Source organism: Eptesicus fuscus, chromosome 20 (genome assembly GCF_027574615.1).
Source record: "Eptesicus fuscus isolate TK198812 chromosome 20, DD_ASM_mEF_20220401, whole genome shotgun sequence".
Taxonomy (NCBI): Eukaryota; Metazoa; Chordata; class Mammalia; order Chiroptera; family Vespertilionidae; genus Eptesicus; species Eptesicus fuscus.
The window spans coordinates 32121911-32145620 of NC_072492.1; the positions used below are offsets into that span (position 1 = coordinate 32121911).

The following is a 23710-nucleotide window of genomic DNA, read 5'->3' on the forward strand; positions in this document are numbered from 1 at the left end:
AGAATCATTGATCGGCTGCCTCCTGCACGCCCTCTACTGGGAATCGAGCCTGCAAACTAGGCATATGCCCTTGACCGGAATTGAACCTGGGACCCTTCAGTCCGCAAGCTGACCCTCTATCCACTGAGCCAAACCAGCTAGGGCAAAAACTTTATAAATTTTAATGAAGGCTCATAAACAATTGGATAACAAATGATGAGGAAGGAACCTGTTAATAAAGCCTTGGGTAAAATTATTATTGAATACATTTTTTTTTGTTTTGTTTTTGTTTTCTTTCATTTGAGGAGCAGTTTGAATTTAATAAATTTTATTCTAGTGAGAGATTGAAGAGTTGATTCCCACAAGGGGGCAGACTGAGACAACCTGAAAACCTTCATGCTATAAACAATATTTATTTTAAGTTTATAGTTGATTTATTAAGAAGGAAGGGGAAACCACCAGAGTCTAGAAATGAGTGGAGAGGTAACTGGCTGACCATCCCATGAATGGTACCATATGTTGGTGGCTTCCAACTACCTCTTTCCCAGTGCATGCAACATTCATGGACTGTTGGCAGGTTGGACACTCAGCTGTGGCTATTGTCAGATTGGCCTCGGTGAGTGGAAGTCCTTATTGCCAAGCCACTATATAAATTCCATCCCTGTTACCATGACCTCTTTGTTAATGAGCCCATTGGTCAAGCATAGAGTAATTAGGTAAAGATACTGGCTGAGTCCTCCAAACAAAGCATCTTATTTACTGGGTTAGTATGCATCTAATCTGCAGAGTTTGCTATTTGGTAAGTATTCACATGGGACACAAGTTATATCATACTCTTTGCCCTTTCAAAGAGGTCTATCAGTATACCTCATCTCCAGATTTTCTTGTCACCAGTTTTTTAATTATTCATATCACTAAACACTATCCATGAGTTAGTGTAGAACCAGTACCTCTGTCCTCTCTCCTTGCAGGCAAAATGAATAGCTAAGTACCTTGTTCACATTTTTGCCAAGAAGGGTTTCCCTTCACCACTATCCTTTAGGACTACCCCAGAGTAGGATTGTAGTGTTGTTGTCATCCTCATGTTGTTGTGCAGAGCTATCAGTAAACAAACATGATTATCCCACCCTCCAACCTCCACCCAGTGAGATGGTCACAGAGAATTCTTCATGAAATCAGATATATCCAGATTGAGAGAAAAGGAGCAATATAGCAGAAGTAGGAACCTTGGGCATCTAGGCCACTTGCCCATGCAAGTTATTTATGCCTTCAGGACCTGCTCAAGCCTGATCTTATATACACTTCTTTCTTTTCATAATGAAGTGCTGCAGTATACACCAATCGTATTGCTTTGTTGGTTCAACAATACTTAATTCATGGTGGGCTGCCCAGGTCACATGATAACATAGTGGCCCATGGTCAAGCATTCATTCTAAGGCTCTGTGGTCAGCCCAAAACTGTTTTTCAAAAAAAAGGACAATAGTTACTTGCACAGGATAGCATAGTTTTAAAATAAAATACTAGAGGTCTGCCCTGAGAGTCACCTAAATTTCTTTAATAAGCACCATACAAGATCCCTGTTCGCCACAGATACTTCAAGCAACATTGGATCTGGTGGGTTCTACTACCCAAGTGTCAAAGCAGCTTTCACAGCAGCCCATACTTCTCTTGTTCTGGGCCTTTCTCACACTCAACAGTCTTGGTGAATGGTTCATAGTTTCATATACTGGTATATATGAGGTACAAGTTGCTTCAGAAATTCAAGTACATCTTTATCATTAGTGAGAGAGAGTAGGGGCAGCAACTTTTTCACTTTGGAAAGCCTATTGCTCAAGACCGTATGGCTCACCGAAAGTTCACTGATGGGGAAGACCTCTGAATTTTTGTGGGATTTATTTCCCACCCTCTGACATGTATGTATTTTAACCACAATATCTAGATCAGTTGCTGCTTCCTGTTCACCAAGTCTAATCAGCATGAAATTAGCAGTGTAGTAGATCAGCATGGTGGCTTATGGGATGGAAATGCAGTTAAGGTCCCTATGGATTAGATTATTACCCAGAGCAGGAGAATTAATAGGAGGTAGGGCAGTGAAATGTGTAGCTAACTCTGACAGCTGAATGCATACTGCCTATTATGCTCTCATTCTCAAGTCAATAAATGCAAACTAGGTGCCAGGGATATGTTGATTTGCTTTAGCAACAAAACCACATTTAAAACAGTAGCAGCAGCAGGAGTCACACCTGAATAAGTTATAAAAATTCACTGTCATTCTCTGTCTTCTGCATAGATCATATAGACAAGTTGAATGGGGATATGGTAAGAGTTATCACCCTTGGATCTTCCCAGTGTTTAGTTATTGGACCATACTTTTTACCTTATACTCTAGAGACTGACTGAATTTGATTTTGGATATAGATATGGAACGTTACTCTGCATTACAGTAGTCAGTCATTGGCTACATGTGGCTATTGAATACTTGAAATGTGACTAGTCTGAAGGAAAATGTGTTGTATGTGTAAAATATACACCAGATTTTGAGATTTTTCTATCTCTGTTCTTTTCAAGAATATTTGCCTTTACTTATTGAAGCATTCTTCTAATAGTTGCTCTAAGTTCTTTGTTTTTATTATTCTAATAATCTGTGTAATTTTAGGATGACATCTGTTTATGGATTTTTTCCTTCTCAAGTTGAAATTTTCCTGTTGGATTATACACCATATAATTTTGGATTACATCTTGGACATTTTGAGTATGACGGTATGAGACCCTGGGTTTTATTTAAAACCTAAGGAGAATGTTGGGTGTGTGTGTCTGTTGGTTGCCAGTCGACTAGATTATGTTCAGGACAAAGGTTCCTAACTATTTTCTAGTGGCTGGGGTCCCAATGTGTCAGTTCAGTTTTCTAAGCACTTGCAGTAGTACTCCTTAGATCAATTCTACATATTTGATCCATTATCGATTCTTAGATCAAAGTGGTGGTATATCTTGTTGCTATATTCTCAAAGCCTGTGGCATATTGTTTAGGACCAGACCCATGCATGCAGAGCTCAGAGATAGTACCAGAAGTTTATACTCAACTTGATGGGATTGTTTTCTTTGCTATCTGACCTCACCCCAATCTCACCAACACTTTCCAGTTTCCCAGAATCTCCCTTCCCATACTCAGGCTAAAAAATAGGGACTCTAGTTTTCCTGTTCTGCTGTTCAGTTTCAGCCACTGTATCTGTATCCAGGTTAAGTGATAAGAGGAAAAGCAGCAATGAAGATTTGCTTCACACTTTTGGGATCATATTTCCTTGAGTCAGAAAAAAGGATTACCTTCTCTCGGAGTTTTAGGTACCTGCCCAGTCACCACTACTACCTCTGTGCTGTTGCTGCCAGAGAATTGCCTGGAGACTGGGGGAAAAAATAGGGATTTCCCTTGGTCTCTCAGATCAGCAAGGGTTCCCTTTTCTGCTCCTCACCAGAAAGGGAGGGATTTACTTGGAACTTTTTTTTTTTTTTTTTTTAACCCTGTGTACACTTAATGAGTTTTGGGCTGCCTCTGAGTCCAGGCCAGGCAATACCTGAGGAAGAAACATGATAAGTTGCTCGGCTGGTGTGTCTCAGTGGTTGACACATGCATGAACCAGGAGGTCACGGTTCGATTCCCAGTTAGAGCACATGCTACTGGGTTTTGGGCTCGATCTCCAGTAGAGGGCGTGCAGGAGGTAGCCAATCAATGATTCTCTCTCAGCATTGACATTTCTCTCCCTTCCTCTCCCTTCCTCTCTCTGAATAAATAAAAACATATATATTTTTTAAAGTGGTAAATTCACCACCACTTCAGTGGAACTTCATGTTCTGTGCTCCTTTCCCAGTCTGCCCACTACTATTTATTTTCAGACACCTCAGATATGCAGCCTTTTTTATTTGTTGTTATGTTTGTGTATTTAATTTTTAAAAAGTAGATTTTATATTTTAGAGTAGTTTTGGGTTCACAGTAAAATTAAATGGAAAGTACAAAGAATTCCTATATGCCTCTACACCCATGTTTACACAGCCTTCTCCACTATTAACATCCTGCTCCACGGTGGTACATTTGTTACAACCTACATTGACACATCATAATCATCCAAAACCATATTTTACAGTAGGGTTTACTCTTGATGATGTACATTCTGTGGATTTTGAGAAAGGTATAATGATGTGTATCCACCATTATAGTATCATCCTATCCTATATAATAAAAGCCTAGATGGCATCACACAACATCGCCACAAGATGGCCACCACAAGATGGCCAGCAGGGGAGGGCAGTTGAGGGCGATCAGGCTGGCAGGGGAGCAGTTAGGCGTCAATCAGGTTGGCAGGGGAGCAGTTAGGGAGCGATCAGACTGGCAGGCAGAAATAGTTAGGGGCAATCAGGCAGGCAGGCAGGCGAGTGGTTAGGAGCCAGCAGTCCCAGATTGTGAGAGGGATGTCCAACTCCCTGTGGGATCAGGCCTAAACTGGCAGTTGGACATCCCCTGAAGGATCCCAGATTGGAGAGGGTGCAGGCCGGGTTGAAGGACACACCCGCCTCCCACCCCTGTACATGGATTTTTTGCACCAGGTCTCTAGTATAGAATAGTTTCACTGGCCTACATATCCTCCTTCTACATCTGTTCATCCTTCTCTTCCCTCAGTCCCTGGAAACCGTTGATCTTTTTATTGTTTCCATAAGTTTTGCCTTTTCTAGAATGTCACACAGTTGGAATTGTACAATACGTACCTTTTTCTGATTGGCAACTTTTACTTAATAATATACATTTAAGGTTCATCCATGTCTTTTCATGGTGTGATAAGCTCATTTCTTTTTAGCACTGAATAATACTGCATTGTCTGGATGCATTACAGTTTATTTATCCATTCACTTAGTGAAGGAATTCTTGGTTGCTACCAAGTTTGACAGTAATGAGTAAAGCTGCAGTAAACATCCATGTGCAGTTTTTTGTGTGGCTATAAGTTCAACTCATTTGGGTAAATACCAAGGAGCAGGATTGCTGGATTATAAGGTAAGAATTTTGTAAGAAATTGCCAAACTTTCTTCCGAATACATGGTCCATTTTGCATTCCTACTGGCAATGAATGAGAGTTCCTTTTGTTTCACATCCTTTTGTTTGTCAGCATTTGGTGTGGTCAGTGTTTTGGATTTTGGCTATTCTAATAGGTATGCAGGGGATTCTCATTATTATTTTAATTTGCAATTTAATGGTATATAATGTTGAATATCTTTTCATATGTTTATTGCCATCTATATACCTTCTTTTGCCTGTGTTTTACATTTTCTTGTTGAGTTAGTGTATTTTGGATAACAGTTCTTTATCAGATGTGACTTTTGCAAATATTTTCTCCCAGTCTGAAGTTTTTCTTATTTTCTTGACAGTGTTTTTCAAGGTCATAAGTCTTTGCCATATTCAAGTTCATTGCAACTTTCTCCTAGGAGTTTTATAGTATTGCATATTATTTTTAGGTATATGATCCATTTTGAGTTAATTTTTTTGAGGGGTGTAAGGTCTCTTTTTAGATTCTTTTTTAAAAATATGTGGATGTTCAGTTGTCCCAGCACTATTTGTTGAAAAGGCTGTCTTTTCTCCATGTATTTCCTCTTTGCTCCTTTGTCAAAGATGAGTTAACTATATGTGGGCCCATTTCTAGGCTCTGTATTCTATTCCATTAATCTATTTGTTTATTCTTTTTCACAGTACCATGCTGTTTGATTACTGTAGCTTTATAGTATGTCTTGAAGTTTAGTATTGTCAGTCCTCTGTTTTTGTTCTTCCCCTTCAAATATTGAGTTGGCTATTCTGTTTCCTTGACTCTCCATATAGACATTAGAATTAGTTTGTTGTTATCAGCAAAAATAACTTCCTGGGATTTAATTCCAATTGCTCTGTTAGGTCAATTTTGAAAGAGCTGACATTTTGGCAGTTTTGATTCTTCCTACCCATGAATATGAACTCTCTCCATCTACTTATATATTTGATTTCTTTCATCAGAGTTTTATCGTTTTTCTGATATGGATATTGTACCTTTTTTGTTTTAGAATTATATGTAAGTATTTTATTTTTTAAATTTATAGCCTGGTCTGGCCAGTGTGACTCAGTGGTTGAGCGTTGACCTAGGAAACAGAAGGTCACGGTTCGATTCCTGGTCAGGGCACATGCCCAGGTTGTGGGCTTGATCCCCAGTAGGGAGCATACAGGAGGCAGCTGATCAATGATTCTCTCTCATCATTAATGTTTCTATCTCTCTCTCTCCTTCTCTGAAATCAATCAATAAATAAGTGTGTGTGTGTGTGTGTGTGTGTGTGTGTGTTGTGTGTGTGTGTGTTTAAATTCATAGCCTGAATTTAAACATGCCAATCATATCTGGGTCTGCTTCTGATGTATGTTCTGTCTCTTCAAAGTGTGTGTGTGTGTGTTTGTTTTTTTTACCATTGGGTATGCCTTGTAAGTTTCTGCTGAAAAGTGGACAGCATGTACTGGGTAATATGAACTGTGGTAAATAGTAATGTAAATGTAAGGTGGGGAGGAAAGCATCCTCTAGTCCTATGATTAGGTCTCAGTCTTTTGGTAAGCCTATGTCCCTGGACTGTGAACTTCATTGGTGCTTCTCATTTGGGAGGTGGTTTTGTTTTTGTTTGTTTGTTTTTTGTCCCTCTTGGGAAACTGTAAATGAGCTTTGTGCATCCTTTCAAGGGTTTATATTTGCATTCAGTGAGTGAGTAAAGGTAGAATATGCTTGTTCTATCTTTCCTGGAACTGGAACCTAGTCAAGTTTTTCAATGTCAAATCCTTGCTGGTACTTGTTAAACATTCATACTCTTTGTTTCTTTGTATTAATTCTGTTATGTAAAACAAGGGAAATTTTGGGCTGATGGCTTTCCCACATTGTATATATTTAAAAGGTTCCTCTCCAGTGTGAATTCTTGTATGTCTATAAAGGTGAAAGGGATCATTTGAAGCCTTTCTCACATTCATTACACATAAAAAGTTTCTCTGTGTGTTCACTTTTTCCCTATGGGATGAGTGACTTCTGATAACTTATCCATAGTCACTGCATTCATATATTTCCTAACCAGGATGTTCTCATGTGTTCAGTAAGGTTAAATAAAGTTCCTTTCAAAGAGTTTTCTGAATTTATTATAGTTATAGTGTTTCTCTCTCGTGTGTGTTCACATAGGCATCGTGAGCTTAATGTTCCTACTGAAGGCTTTTTTTTCAGTCAATGGATTTGTAGAGTTTCTTCCCAGTGTGGATGGATGCTCTGGTGCTTTCCCATAAGACTCTGTTCATAGATTGTCTTCCCAGTGTGTATTCTCTTGTGTACCACAAGACTAGAGATGTTCCTGAAGATTTTTCCACACTTATTACCTTAATAAAGTTTGTCTTCAGTGTGAGACCTCATGTACATTTTGGGGTTGAAAATAGCCTAGATACTCTCCTGCTATGAAATTATTTAAAGAGTTTCCCTTCATTTTTAAATCTCCCATGTTTGTAACAGGAATAATGGTTACTGAAGGCCTTCTTACAATTCATACATTCATGATTTTCTCTCCTCTATGATTTCTCTCCTACAAAATAAGACTAGTATTCCCTCTAAAGGGCTTTTTCACATAGATTACATTCATAACATATATCTCACTAAGATTCCCTTCTATTTGTATCTCATTGATGCAGACGTTGTAAGGAAAAGGTGAGTTTTCCCTCTCTGATGCCTGCTTTCACTACTTTTTGCAACTGTGTTGAGAGATCCTAGCCAGTGCATTCAAGCCTCTGTAAGAAAAGATGTTTTTTCTGTGCTGAGATCATGATCGTGAGACAAAAACACCGATAGGATACGTAGGTGGAAAGGTCAGCTCTGGGCCTCCACAGAAGACTAGAGGCTTGGGTCAGCTAAACCACCCCTATCCTCCCAGAATCCAGGTTTCAATCAGACTGAGGGGCAGAAACAAGGCAGATAAAACAACTATTGTTATGATGCTTTCATTATAGAGCAGTGATTTTCAGCCAGTGTGCCACAAGAATTTTTAAAACATGCAGTCCCTGGCTATTTCAGGGGCACTGACCTCTTTTTCCTTAGATTGTCAAATAAAAAATAGCAACAGCCAACATAACAATAGCCGTTCAGTGTGAATGAATAAAAATTATGCCTATTTTTTATATCAGATAGGAAAAAGTATATTTTTTGGTGTGCTGCAGAATTTTAATAATTAGTTTATGTGTGCCATGGGATGAAAAAGGTTGAAAATTGCTGCTTTAACTTTTGAGTTTGCTTAACTCACTTTTTTTTTTCTAGCAGCTTTTTTTTTGTAGATTCCTTAGAATTTTTTACATAGGCATTCATGCTATCTGACTACATGATCCTATACTAGTTTTTAGATTTCTCTTGGCCTGTTTCCTGCCTGATAGATAGACTTATGAGAATACTAGAGGCCCAGTGCACAAAATTTGTGCACTTGCGGGGGTCCCTCAGCCTGGCCTGTGCCTTCTCGCAGTCTGGGACCCCTCAGGGGATGTCTGACTGCTGGCTAAGGCCGGGCCTAAGCTGGCAGTCAGACATCCTTAGTGCTGCTGCAAAGGTAGAAGAGGCTCCCTCCACCGCTGCTGTGCTTGCTAGCCATGAGCCCAGCTCAGGGCTTCTGACTGAGTGGCACTCGCTCTGTGGGACTGCACTGACCACCAGGGGGCAGCTCCTGCATTGAGCATCTGCCCCCTGGAGGTCAGTGTGCATCATAGCGACTGGTTGTTCCACCGTTTGGTCGATTTGCATATTAGCCTTTTATTATATAGGATTACCAACTCACAAAGTGGTATAAACCTTGATTTAAAAGAACATTTGGAATAATGTAGACAAAACCTCATTGTTTCTGAAATATGTAAGAGCTCTTGACTTTAGGAGTTAATCACCATGCTATGTTTTGTTTTTCTGTGTATGTTTTAAAAATAAACTTTTATTGAAGTATGACATGTAAACTGAAAAATTTGCAAATCATGTGTATAGTTCAATAAATTATCATGCTGGGGGGTTTGTTTTATAAGTGTTATTTGTGGTTATTTACATAACTTGAAATATTAGAATATAGTTCTTTAGAATAGGGATTGCCTTAGGTAAAGAATTTTAAAATTAACTTGAACTTTAATATCTAATAATCATCTGTATTAAATATAAGACAGTGATGACTGAAATTTTATTGAATCATAATTACTAATATTTTATTTTTTAATCCTTACCTGAGATTTTTATTATTATTATTATTATTATTATTATTATTATTATTGCTTTTAGGGAGAGAGGAAGCAGGGGAGAGAGAGAAAGAGAAACATTGATGTGACAGAGAAACATTGATTGGTTGCCTTCTGTATGTGCCCTGACTGGGAATTGAACCCACCATCTTTTGGTATATAGGATGATTCTCCAACTAGTTGAGCTACTTGACCAGGGTGGGCCCTAATATTTCTTTATTGTCCATGTACTTACTATTTCTGTGCTTTCTAGGATCAGTATTTGAATGTCTAATCACAATGTATCCAACATAACTGAGTATTTTCTGTCAAAGTAGCAGTTTATATTTTTCTGCCATTATATCTCCATCACCTTATTTCAGTAACTTATGTTTGGTTGACTGAAGCAAGAAAAGTGGTAGTAAAAAGAAAGGTAGGAAATAAAGATTAAGTACTTTGGGGTACCAATAAATATTATCTTATATGCTTGGTAAATTAGGTTCCCAATTTTTTTACTTCCTTCCTGTTATAAAATTATATATTTATTTCTTTTGCTATGTAATTTTTTAGTAGTTCTCTCTAAAGTATGCCAGGTGGAATGTGAGTGAACAGAGGCCTTAAATATGCTCCTCTGACTTGACTCGGCCTCCTACACTCCTGTGACCTACCACAGAGAAGAAGAGCATTATCTATGTAATTACTGACCCTTCAGTGAGTAGGCCCCAAATCAAAGACACATCAGAGTAGTTCTGAACCTGATAGCCCAATCTACCCAAGAAAGATTGACTAATACAGTCCAATTATGTGACTGCTTCCCAGTACTTTTCTTTAGTTAAAACATAAATTTTTTAGTCTTTTTTCCTTCCCTATAGCTACAATGAGTTCAAGCACAATTTATAGGACAGAGAAGATGAAGGAAAATATTTTTAAGCAGAAAAGTAAACTAGGACATCCAGATTGGACTAATTGCAATATTATTCCTTAAGGAGCATTATTAGATTCTAAAATTATCATTTAACTTAGAACATTTCAAGTGAAAAGAGATGCTTTCACTCACTTGTACAGGAGGCAACAAATTGATGTTTCTCACTCACATCAATGTTTCTCTCTCTCTCTTCCTTCCCCTCTCTCTAAAAATCAGTAAAAACATTTACTTGGGTGAGGATTAAAAAAAACACCTACTGGGTTTAAAGTAATATCTCATCGTGGCTTTGATTTGCATTTCTGTAACGAGTAATAATGTTGAATATCTTTTAATGTTGAGTGATTATTATCAATTTGTAGATCTTCTTCATTCCTTTGAAGGTCTTTTCAAGTCCTTTGCCTATTTTTAAATTGTATTGTTTGTCTTTTATTGTTGAGTTGTAGGAGTTCTATATATATTCTGAATTCTCGACACTTATCAGATACCTGATTTGCAAATATTTTCTATCATTCTGAGGGTTTTTTCACTCTCTTGATAGTGCCCTTGATGCACAAATGTTTTATTTTCCAGTTTATTAATTCTATCTAATCTCTTGTTCAGTCTATCTATTAAGTTTTTGTTTCCATAATTTTAAGTCATTGCTGAAATTCTATGCTTTCATTTTTCTCAAATATTAAGCATACTTTAAAAAAAACATGCAACATGATACAGATTTGCTGTTGTTGTTAATCCTTACTCAAGGATACTTTTCCATGGACTTTTAGAGAGAGTGAAGGGAGGGAGAGAGACACAGAGAGAGAAACATCCATGTGAGAGAGAACCATCAATTGGTTGCCTCCTGCATACAACCGAGGTATGTGCCCTTGACAGCAATCGAACCCTGGACCCTTCAGTCCACAGATTGACACTCTATCCATTGAGCCAAACCAGCTAGGGCAATACAGACTTTTAATACAGCATTTGGTCAGAATTTCTCAATAGAAATTCTCAGCACTTTTGCCCCAGTAGTTCTGTGTTTAGAATCTACATCTAGAAAGAACTGCATAAGTGGCCATAAACAAGAGACTGGTTAAATTATAATACACTAGAGGCCTAGTGCACGAAATTCATGCATGGGGGTGTGTGTCACTCAGCCCAGCCTGCACCCTCTCTAATCCAGGACTGCTGGCTCCCATCCGCTCGCCTGCCTGCCTGCCTGCCTGATTGCCCCTAACCACTTTTGCCTGCCAGCCTGATCACCCCCTAACCACTCCCCTGCCAGCCTGATCTATGCTTAACTGCTCCCCTGCTGGCCTGATTGCCCCTAACTGCCCTCCCCTGCCAGCCTGGTTGCCCCCAACTGCCCTCCCCTGCAAGCCTGGTTCTCCCTAACTGCCCTCCCCTGCAGGCCTGGTCCCCCCCAACTGCCCTCCCCTGCAGGCCCGATTGCCACCAACTGCCCTCCCATTGCAGGCCTGATCCCTCCCAGCTGCCTTCCCCTGCTGGCCTGATCACCCACAACTGCCCTCCCCTGCTGGCCATCTTGTGTCGGCCATCTTGTGCCCACATGGGGTGGCCATCTTGTGTGTTGGAGTGATGGTCAGTTTGCATATTACCCTTTTATTATATAGGGTCATATACCCCAGCAGTTTTCAAAATGAGTTAGAATTCCATATGCTGAAATTAACCCTTTGCACTTGCTTGCTTTTCTCTCGATTCCTTTATTCTAATACTAACCGTGTCGAGTCACACTCGACATCCGAGTGCAAAAGGTTAAAGCTAACACAATTGGGAACAATTGATTTAATCTTTTCTTGGTTTAAACTACATTGTCATCATTTCATGTAAGACCATGTGCTTGTTTTTGATATTTTCCACTCTTTGTTTCCTAGCTTTATTGAGGTATGATTGATAAACACAAGTGGTATGTATATATTTAAGGTTTACAACATGATGTTTTGGTAAATGTATACACTGTGAAATGATTACCACAATTAAGCTAATTAAGATGTCAGTTTGCTAAGATCCAGAACTTATTTATCTAACAACTGAAAGTTTGAACATCGTTCTTTTCCCTCAGCCCCCTAATTTCTGGTAACCACCATTCTTCTCTCCGTATTTTTAAGATTCCACATATAAGTGAGATTATGTAGTATTTGTCTTTGTATGTCTGGCTTATTTCGCTTATCATATCCTCCAGATTCATCATGTTGTCACAAAGGGCAGGATTTCCTTATCTGAGGCTGAATAATATTCGGGTGTGTCTGTGTGTGTGTGTGTGTGTGTGTATGTGTGTGGTGTGTGTGCGTGTGCATGTATGAAATCACATTTTCTTTATTTATCCATCAATAGAAACTGAGGTTGTTTCCAAATCATGGCTATTGTGAATAGTGCCACACTCAGCATAGGAATGCAATTATCTCTTTGAGATAATAATTTTATTTCTTTTTATATATACTCAGAAATAGAATAGCTAATTCATATGGCAGTTCTATTTCTATTTTTATTTTTTAAATATATTTTATTAATTTTTTACAGAGAGAAAGGGAGAGGGATAGAGAGTTAGAAACATTGATGAGAGAGAAACATCAATTAGCTGCCTCCTGCGCACTCCCTACTGGGTATGTGCCCACAGCCAAGGTACATGCCCTTGACCGGAATCGAACCTGGGACCCTTGAGTCCACAGGCCAAGACTCTATCCACTGAGCCAAACTGGTTAGGGTGGCAGTTCTATCCTATCTAACAAAAGAGTAATATGCAAATTGACCATCACTCCAACACACAAGATGGCCGCCCTCATGTGGTCAAAGATGGCTGCTCCCATGTGGACACAAGATGGCCAGCAGGGGAGAGAAGTTAGGGGTGACCAGGCTAGCAGAGGAGGGCAGTTGGGGGCAACCAGGCCTGCAGGGGAGGACAGTTGGTGGGGGGGACCCAGGCCTGCAGGGGAGGGCAGTTGGAGGGGACCAGGCCTGCAGGGGAGGGGAGTTGCAGGGGGACCAGGTCTGCAGGGGAGGGCAGTTATGGGGAACCAGGCCAGCAGGGGAGGGCAGTTAGGGGTGACTGAGCCGGCAGGGGAGGGCAGTTGGGGGGAGCCATGCCTACAGGTGAGGGCAGTTGGGAGCAACCAGGCCTGCAGGTGAGGGCAGTTGGAGGGGACCAGGGCTACAGGGGAGGGCAGTTGTGGGTGACCAGGCCAGCAGGGGAGCAGGGAGGGCAATTGGAAGGGACCAGGCCTGCAAGGGAGGGCAGTTGGGGGTGATCAGGCCTGCAGGGGAGGGCAGTTAGGGGTGGCCAGTCCATCAGGGGAGGGCAGTTAGGGGCAATTGGGTTGGCAGGGGAGCAGTTAGGCATTGATCAGGCTGGGAGGGGAGTGATTAGGGGGTGATCAGGCTGGCAGGCAGAAGCGATTAGGGGCAGTCAGGCAGGTGAGTGGTTGGGAGCCAGCAGTCTTGGATTGTGAGAAAGATGTTTAAGCAGTCGGACATCCCTCAAGGAGTCCCAGCTTGGAGAGGGTGCAGGCTGGGCTAAGAGACATACCCCTGCCCTCATGCATGAATTTCATGCACCGGGCCTCTAGTTTTTAATATTTGGAGGAGCTTCCAAACTGTTTTCCATAATGGCTGTACCAGTTTACATTCCTACCAACAGTGTAAAGTGTTCCCTTTTGTCCACATTATTGCTAATACTTGTTATCTTTGGACTTTTTTATTTTTTTTAATGATAGCTGACCTAACAAGTATGAAGTGATGTCTCATTGTGGTTTTGATTTGCATTTCTCTGGTTATCAGTGATGTACCTTTGGCCATTTTTGTGTCTTCTTTGGAAAAATGCTTATTTAGGCCCTTTGCTCATTTTAAAATTAGGTTATTTAGTTTTGCTATTGAGTATGAATTTCTTAAATATATGGATTTTAATTCCTTACTGGATAAGTGGTTTGCAGTATTTTTTCCCATTCTGTAAGTTGCCTTTTCATTTTGTTGATGGTTTCTTTTGCTGTGCAAAAACTGTTTAGTTTGATATAGTCTCACTTGTTAATATTTCCTTTTGTTACCCATGCTTTTGATGTCAAATCCAAAGAATCATTGCCAAGACCAATTTCAAGGAGCTTTCCTTTTATATTTTCTTCTAGGTGTTTTATAGTTACAGTTCTTATGTTTACATTTTTAACCCATTTCACTTGATTTTTGTATGTGGTGCAAGGTAAAGATCCAGTTTCATTCCTTTGCATGTGGCTATCTTGTTTTTCCAACACAGTTTGTTGAAGAGATTATTTGTGTCTTCTTGGTGCCCTTGTTGAAGTTTAGTTGACTATATATGCATGGGTTTATTTCTAGGCTCTCTATTCTGTTCCATTGGTCTGTTTGCGTGCTGCGTGTCTGTCTGTATGCTACTACTAACTTATTTTGACTACCATAGCTTTATAATTTGAAATCAAGAAGGTGATGCCTCCAGCTTTGTCCATCTTGCTCAAGATTACTTGATTCATTTTTTCTTACAAAGTTTTAGAATTGCTTTCTTATTTCAGTGAAAAAATGCCATTGGAATTTTGGTAGGGATTGTATTGAGTCTATAGATCACTTTGGGTAGTATGGACATTTTAACAATATTAATTCTTCCCAGTAGATGAACACAGCTATCTTTTATTTATTTGTATGTTTTTAAATTTTCTTTTATCAATGTCTTACAGTTTTCAGTATACAAATACTTGGCCTCCTTGGTTAAATTTATTCCTAAGTATCTTAGTCTTTTTTATGTTAAGCATACTACTTTAAATTCTGTGCCTCCTGGTTCATTTGTATTTCTTGTGAGACTATTTCTTCTGCATGGTCTTTCTGACTTACTTTTTTCATGTTATCTTATCTCTTTGTTATTGTTATTGTGTATGAAAATTTGTGCAAATAATTTGAAACCTCTGGTGACATTGTTATCTTCCTCTAAGAAGATTTATGTTTACTTTTAGCAGGCACTAGCAATCCAAGATTTCCTTAATTTAATTTTGTGGTAGACATTTAGAGCTGGGTTTCAGTCCTTTAAAGGACAGCCTAGTTTGGGTTTATATTTACTACTAGAGTGTAGCCCTTTAGCCTTCCAAACAAAAGTGTTGGAGTTTTACCAGGTCCCCCTCCACAACTTTGTTCTCCCTTCATGCCAATATTTGTTTTTCTAGCTCTATAAAAATGTCAAAAGCTTCTTTAGCCCCAAATGCCAGGCTTCGGTTTTCTTCTGTAATTCTTCATTATGCTGTTAACTTTTCAGTGCCTTCAGAAAGATTTAAAATATATACAGGTTATCCCAAAAAATGTATACACACTTTAACAGCTGATAGCTCAATTAATGTTTCTTTCTTTTCAGATTTAACCCATTGGAATTAATAATGGCAGCCAAAGTGTGGCTACATTTTTTTTTTTTTTTTTTTGGAACACCCAAAAAATGTTCTAGTTTTCTTAGGGGAAAGTTGGTCTGAAGTATATAATCTGACTTTCTTAGGAGTTGGAGTTAACAGTATGTAAGTGGAAGTAAACAGCTTATATTTTACTCTTTTCAAAATGTTAGAGAAAGATTCATACGTTACCATATAATAATGTCAGTCTTTTATCCACTTGTGTTTTCTCATACTTTCTTGGAGAGAGGGGGTAAGAAATAGTTACAGTGACCTAGTAGCAAATGCATATATTGGATTGTTAAGCAGGTGAATATCTTTTTTCATGTTTGTCTTATGGGGCGGGGGGTGGGAGGGAATTGAAGAGCTTTGCTCTAATTGTAATACTTATGGCTTTGCACTATAATTATTTTTTATACTAGAGTCCCAGTGCACAAATTCATGCACCAGTGGGGTCCCTCGACCTGGCCTGCAGGATCAGGCCGAAACTGGCTCTCCGACATCCCCCAAGGGGTCCTGGGTTGCAAGAGGGCACAGGCCAGGCCGAGGGACCCCACCGTGGGGCCGGGGAGGGACACAGGAGATTGACCAGCTGGGGAGGAACCGCGGGAGGGCTTTAGGGCATGTCTGGCCCATCTCACTCAGTCCCTATCAGCCAGACCCCAGCAGCAAGCTAACCTACCAGTTGGAATGTCTTCCCCCTGGTGGTCAGTGCATGTCATAGCAACTGGTCGACTGCTTGCTCCCTGGTGATCAGTGCATATCATAGTGATTGGTCAACCGGTCAACTGCCCCCTCCCCCCCCCGGTGGTCAGCACACGTCATAGTGAGTGGTTAAGCGGCCTTAGCGTATCATTAGCATATTATGCTTTGATTGGTTGAACTGACAACTGGATGCTTAGCATATTAGGCTTTTACTATATAGGATATGCTATTCTGAATCACCCTAAAAGACAAATTTTAATAGAGAAGAAAGAATCTTTTCTCACCAACTCTTTTATTTCCATCCTCTTCTAACAGGTGGCATCTCCACAGAAAGCGACTGTGCTTTTGAGCCAGACTACGCCGTCCCACCACTTCCAGTGAGTGAAGGTATGCAGCACATTCGGATTATGGAGGGCATGTCTCGCTCTCTTCCATCCTCCCCCTTACTCACACATCAGTCTATCAGTGTTCGGCTCCAACCTGTGAAGAAGTTAACTGGTAAGGACCTTACCTAAATTAAGTATGTTTAACAGGAAACCTAACAGTATGACACTTTAGGTCATATCAGATCTGTTTATGTGCATCTTAAGGTGTTTTTCCTTTTTGGCCTTTCTAATATCATAGACTCTTGGAAAGAGGAGCTCCTACTGATTTTAATTTAGGGAATTAGAATAGTATTCAGTTTGACAGATTGATGTATTTATTTTCTAAATTATCCATCTGTTGTGGACATATTTTTCTAGGCTTTCAGGAAATTTCAAGTTTTGCCAGAATACACTGTTGTTCTGATTTCATTTTATCAGCTTGTTCATGTCAGATTAACAGATGGAGATATTATAATTTTAGGATAATAAGAGCTTCATAGTTCAGCAAAGGTACATTAGTCATGTTTTTGTTTGAAATCTTGATTTGTATATTTCATATCTATTTTTAAAGCTGATTTAGATAATTTCCTCTCCACTGTACATTCCTCCAACTTCTTAGGATATTTACTATCATTCATAAGTTGTGGATTGCACTGACTTTAATATGATCTCGAATATATATTGCCCATTCGAATCAGGTTGTTAGGTCTGATACTGTCTTCATTAAATGAACTTTTGTTTGTTTAATCTTTTTCAGGGAAGACATTTTAGTATGTTCAATGATACTTATGTGTGAAAATATGTAAGCCTGAGTCACTTCGTTAGATTTTTTTTTTAACTTATCAGTATATATCCGATGTCAGAAAGTTGACTAGTTTTGTTGGATTATGAGTACATGGAGGCAATAAATTAAGTCATTCCCAAAGGATGTATTGACTACTTCCTGTGTGTCTGGCATTGAGCTAGACAGTAGGGAGGTTTGATTATCATATGACAATTCTTAAGAAAATAGGAGGAGACAGGAGGAAATAGAAATTTTAGGCTCTTCCATTTATTTTTTTTAATTTATTGGGGTGACATTGGTCAACATGAACATATAGGTTCCAGGTGTGGGTTTCGTTGTTATAAGATCTGTATATTGCACTGTATGCCCACCACTCAAAGTCAGATTTTCTCTCTCCCATCTATTTTGAATGAAACTTTTACAATGCTTACATTTTTTCATTAAAATAGTATTTCTTTATTGTATAGTTCCACAAAGCATCAGTCATTCCTCTTATAATATTTATTGTTTTTAGGCATATTGAAATAGCAAAGTCTACTTTTGATTCTTGGGCTATTAGATAAAAATCAGTAAAATAGCTGAGTAATATTTTACTAAAATACTTATTTTCTTCTGATATCTAAAAATAGGATAAATTTTATGTGATTCTGTGTGAATAAAATTTCATTGCTTAGAAACACCCACTTTTTCTTGCAGTTTAAGGTATTACTGATTACTGAAAATAACAAAAAAAACAAATTTGATGGCTGTCAAGTGGCTTCATTTTACCACACACTTAGAAAGAAATAGCCATTTCCTTATAGAAGTTAGCTGGCTTGCCTGAGGTTCTGGAGATACCACTTTTCTATTTCATTTGCCTGTTCCGGTTTGAACTTCAACTTAAATAGGCAAAGATAAATAGGATATATAAAAAGATATCTCTATGTATAAAGAAGCCTAAGCGACCGTTACGACAGGTCGACTGATTGGCTGGTCGACCTGTCGCTATGATGCGCACTGACCACCAGAGGACAGACGCTCAATGCAGGAGCTGCCCCCTGGTGATCAGTGTGCTCCCACAGCCAACCTCTCGCGGCCAGCCAACCTCCTGCAGTCCCTCCTTCCCAGATTGGGTGAGATGGCCCCAATAGGCCCCATCACCGGCCAGGCCTAGGGACCCCCACCCATGTACAAATTTGTGCACCGGGCCTCTAGTATACATGTAATAACGAAGTCAATAACATGCCTAATATCACTGAGGTAATACAGGGAAATAGTAAGCGATCAGGCTGGCGGGGTGGGGGCAGTTGGGGGCAAGCAGGCCCGCAGGGGGCGGCTGTTGGGGGCGAGCAGGCCGGCAGGGGGACAGTTGGGGGCGAGCAGGCTCGCAGGGGGGGGGCTGTCAGGGGTGAGCAGGCCGGCAGGGGCAGGCAGTTGGGGGTGATCAGGTCGGCAAGGGGGGGGGAAGTTGGGGGCGAGAAGGCCGGCAGGGGGGGATAGTTGAGGGTGAGAAGGCCAGCAGGCAGAGTGGTTATGGGTGATCAGGCAGGTAGGCAAGTGAGTGGTTAGGAGCCAGCGGTCCCAGATTGTGAGAGGGATGTCTGACTGCCGGTTTAGGCCCATTCCTATTGGACATCCTTTGAGGGGTCCCAGACTGGAGAGGGTGCAGGCCGGACTGAGGGACACCCCCCTTCCCCATGCACGAATTTCATGCACCGGGCCACTAATAAGAGGTATACTTGGTTAATTACATGTATAAACTATTTAGTTTTAATTTCACAATGCTTGAAGTATATGTATCCTCTCAAACAGTTTTGTTTTATTTTCTATATACACATAGTTCTAGTTTTCCTAGACCCGTGGTCGGCGAACTGCGGCTTGCGAGCCACATGCGGCTTTTTGGCCCCATGAGTGTGGCTCTTCCACAAAATACCATGGCCTGGGCGAGTCTATTTTGAAGAAGTGGCATTAGAAGAAGTTTAAGTTTAAAAAATTTGGCTCTCAAAAGAAATTTCAATCGTTGTTGATATTTGGCTCTGTTGACTAATGAGTTTGCTGACTACTGTCCTAGATTGTCAAGGATCTAAGAATTTAAAGTTTGAGAATGCATTTTTAAATTTCTTAATGAAAGAAATTTGTCTTTTGACAGAGGATATTATAAAAAAATTTCTGTGGCCAATTTTTTGCAAATTGAAAGAGATGTTAAGAATTTTCTAGTTTAACCTGAAATGAAATTAATCTAAAACTTAACTTTAAAATATTAGTAAATTGTTCATCAGTTATCTTTCCTTTCCTAATTATATTTTATTTTGAATAAGTAAAGAGAAAGTTGACTGGAGAAAGATTACCTGACCATAAGGAAATTTCTCCCAGAGAATGGTTCTTAACAAAATGCATTAAAGTAATCTGGCCATTAGGGCAACACTTACTGATTTATCTCTTTCCATGCACTTAAACTTCCAACTGTCTTATATTCCCTGTATTCATATTACCAACCAAGTTAAATAAGTAGGGCCCGATTAGTCATCTTATTCTATTTTCTTTCTGACTTTCTAATATTTAATTTCTTTTCTGACTTTCTAATATTTAATTTCTTTTCTGTCTATAGTGAAGATATTTTTTTAGGCCTTATAGGTACTACTTTAGATACAGTTAGTAAAGTGGTAAAAAAGACATATTAAGGCCCCTGCCTTGAAGGTATTTATATTCCTGCTGGGAAAGAGACTGGTAATGAACGTATAACCAATAAATAAATACTCTATTTTAGATAATGACAAGTACTATGAAGGTAATAAAGTAGGAAGTGGGGTAGAGAGAGACTGGGTGGAGGTAGGATTTATTTCTATGGAGTGGTCAGAGGAGGAGATATTTGAACTGAAGTGTGAATAACAAAAAGGAGCCAGTCATGGGAAGATCTAGGGTCATAGCCTTCCAGGAAGAAAGAACAGCCAGTGCAAAAGTCCTGAAGCAGAAAGCACCATTGGCATGGTCCAGGAATTAAAAGAAGGCAAGTGTGGCTTCTGCAGAGTAAGTCGGGGTGGGAGTACTAGAACATAGTTGGAGAGGTAGGTAGAAGCCAAAGTTTTTAGGGTCACAGTAAGGAGCCTACACTTAGAATTTTAAGCAGAGCTGGAATGGGAAGTAATGTGATCTGATATACCTTTTAATCACATCTTGATGGCAAGTATCTGAAGAATGGAGTATGAGAGACTAGTGTATCCCATTTCATTAATCTTGTACATGATTTCCTGATCTTTGAATAGATCTTTAATTCTTAACAAGGGATAAAAAGACAATCTTTTTTTATCTTGTAAGATATAATAAAGGAGTAACCTTTTCCTATCATTGTTATTATATAATCTCTGTACTCTTAGCATATTTATTATAGTCCTTCACATAGGTATATATATGAAGACTTATTTGCAGAAATAGGTCTATTCTATTTCTAAATATTTTGACTTATCTTTAGTCTTCAGAGAATGAGAGTGGGGAAAGGTCTGCTCAAGAATAAAGACATATAGGAAATTTGGCGATAGAAAATGAAATTTTAAATATATATAGATATATTGTATATCTACACATACCTACATGCCTCACTCTATTCAGTATAAAAACAAATTAATACAGTGTAAGTGGTTAAGAGAGAAATAGGCTATGGGCTTATACTGCTTGAGTTTGTAACCTAGCTGTTAGAAACTTACTTCACTACTGTGTAGTTCTGTTTCCTCATCTGTAAAATGGGATAATGATATCTCCAACATCATGGGTAATCAGACCTACACCATTGAGGCTGATCACATTGTTTAATACTTGCTTAAAATGGCATTTGGCAAATATTAAGTGTCCAGAATGTGTTAGCTGTTGTTGTTAACAAAAATTGTTTAAATTTGGTCAGGAGTTTTTAAAAATTGCTTTTAACATTAGATACCAATTTGGAACTTTAAAATTTTGCATGTTTTAAAAGTTATACTTTTTTGAATGATAGTAATAATAATGGTGATAATTCTCATTTGAATGTTTACAGTGTGACATACACATATTATTAGCTTGGGTATTCTTCACATGTATCTCCATTTTACAGATGAGTAAATTAAGTCTTAGAGAGGTCAGATGTCTTGCTCAAACTTACGCAACTAGAAAGCTGTCAGAGCCAAGGTTAACATCCAGGCCTTTAAACTCCAAATTTGTCTCATTATACCAATGTAAAAATTGAGCTTTAGGGAAGTTAGCTAACTCACCCACAGCATCTGGTATATCAAATACTAGTAAGACTTTATTCCAAGTAGCAGAAGTGATAGCCAAGTGACTTAAGCCAGCGATTTTCAACCTTTTTCATGTCATGGCACACATAAACTAATTTATAAAATTTTGTAGCATACCAAAAATTATTTTTGCCAATCTGACAAAAATACATCCTATCTAATAAAGAGGGAATATGCTAATTGACCCCATGCCGTCACAAAGATGGCGGCGTCCACAGCTAATAAGGAGGGAATATGCTAATTGACTGCCTGCCCTCAAAGATGGTGGTGCCCACAGCCAATAAGGAGGGAATATGCTAATTGACTGCCCTGCCCTTGAAGATGGCAGTGCCCACAGCCAATAAGGAGGAAATATGCTAATTGATTGTCCCACCCTCAAAGATGGTGGCGCCCACAGCCAATAAGGAGTAAATATGCTAATTGACTGCCATACCCTCAAAGATGGTGGTGCCCAGTCCCCTCAGCCCCGCTGGGGCGGCAGGTGCTCAGCAAGGCCGGGCCCGCTGCTCCGCGCGCCTGCCTCAGGAGTCCCCCAGCCCCCTAAGCCCCCCAGCCGCCCAGGGCTGGCCCGAGGCACAGGCAAGCCTTGGATGGTGGCTGCCTAGCCGCCCAGGGCCGCCTGAGGCTTGCGCTACCAGCAGTAGCAGCAGCAGAGGTGTGATGGGGCATCGCCTTCCCCTGATCGCCTGGTCGCCTCTCGCCTCTGAGGGCTCCTGGACTGTGAGAGGGGGAAGGCCGGGCTGAGGGGCCCCCCCTCCAGTGCATGAATTTTCATGCACTGGGCCTCTAGTATATATATATAATTTTGATTCATTCATGTAGGACAGCTATTGTTGTGTTGGCTGTTGTCATTTTTTTATTTGACATTCCAAGGGAAAAGAGGTCAGTTGCCCCTGACTAAATAGTCAGGTATTGCATGTTTCAAAAATTCTTGCAGCATGCTGGATGAAAATCGCTGGTTTAGGCAATAAAGGAAAACTAGAAGCTATAGAAGTTGAGCAAGCCTCAAGATACATTTGGCCTAGTTGGATATTGCTGTGCATTGGAGGAGACATGGAAGAGAGTGTACAAAGATAGCATAGTGTTGTGGTAATGGAATTGCCACAATTCTCTAGATTCTTATTCAGTGTTCTTTTTAAGATGTTTTTGTTGCTAATATCATGAAGCCTATCAGCATACTTCTTAGAATATAGATAATTGGGAGTGCCAGTAGTCTATTTACTCAACACTTACTGAATTTATATTGTTTGTCTGTTATGTACACTGTAAGTTTAATAGAAGTTAAATTTTGAGTATTCACACTATTGGTTGGGGTGTAAATTGGTGCGGCCTTTTTGTAAGTTTGACAATATGTATCAAAATTGTAATGCACATAATTTATGGCAGCAATTTTATTGCTCAGATAAATTTGAAAAAATTTGAAATTTATATGTGTGTATCTATGTATGCATGTGTGTGTGTATATATATATGTATATATGTATATATATATATAGTATTATTTATATAGTAAAAAATGAAAATCTAAATATTTATCAATAATAGTAATCCATTGGTGTTTTGAAATGATATACACACATAAACACATACATTTGGTGGTGGTATGGAGATACAATAACTCTAACTAAAAAATGGGAAAGAGATGACATAAATTTTGTTTTATACTCTTATATAGTAGTTGTATTTTTTTTACCACATTAAAATCCAAAATCTCATGAGGCATTGTAACAAAATGGACCCAGTTGTCCATTTTCTTATTCTGTAAACTTGTGTAAATTTGCTGTAAGTCTCTGTACTTCAGTTTACTTGTTTCTAAAATGGGAATGATAATAGTATGTACCTAAATCAGTGTCACCCCAATAAATTTAAAAGAACAAACACCAACAAAATTATATAGTGTATACCGTATAGAACTATTAACAGAATTGGATGAGTTGGTATGTATAAGCTCATAAGACAGCATCTGACACAGAGTTAGGTATTCCATAAATGTTAGCTATAATTATTGTAACTTGAAGATTTGTGTGACTTTCTATCAGCTATGTTCAGTATCAGTTCTGAGCCTTTGGAAGGTGACCTTCAAGTAATTTACTTAATAA

The 23710-nt window shown here is 39.3% G+C and overlaps 1 protein-coding gene across 1 annotated transcript in view; it reads left to right on the forward strand.

Moving 5' to 3' along the window:
• The window catches only part of TANC2 (tetratricopeptide repeat, ankyrin repeat and coiled-coil containing 2), a 272846-nt gene that overhangs the window by 86549 nt on the left and 162587 nt on the right, over positions 1-23710 (forward strand). The window contains exon 4 of the mRNA XM_028157430.2: positions 16538-16720. Coding sequence (XP_028013231.2) covers positions 16538-16720 — 183 coding nt within the window. The remainder of the gene's footprint in view (positions 1-16537; positions 16721-23710) is intronic.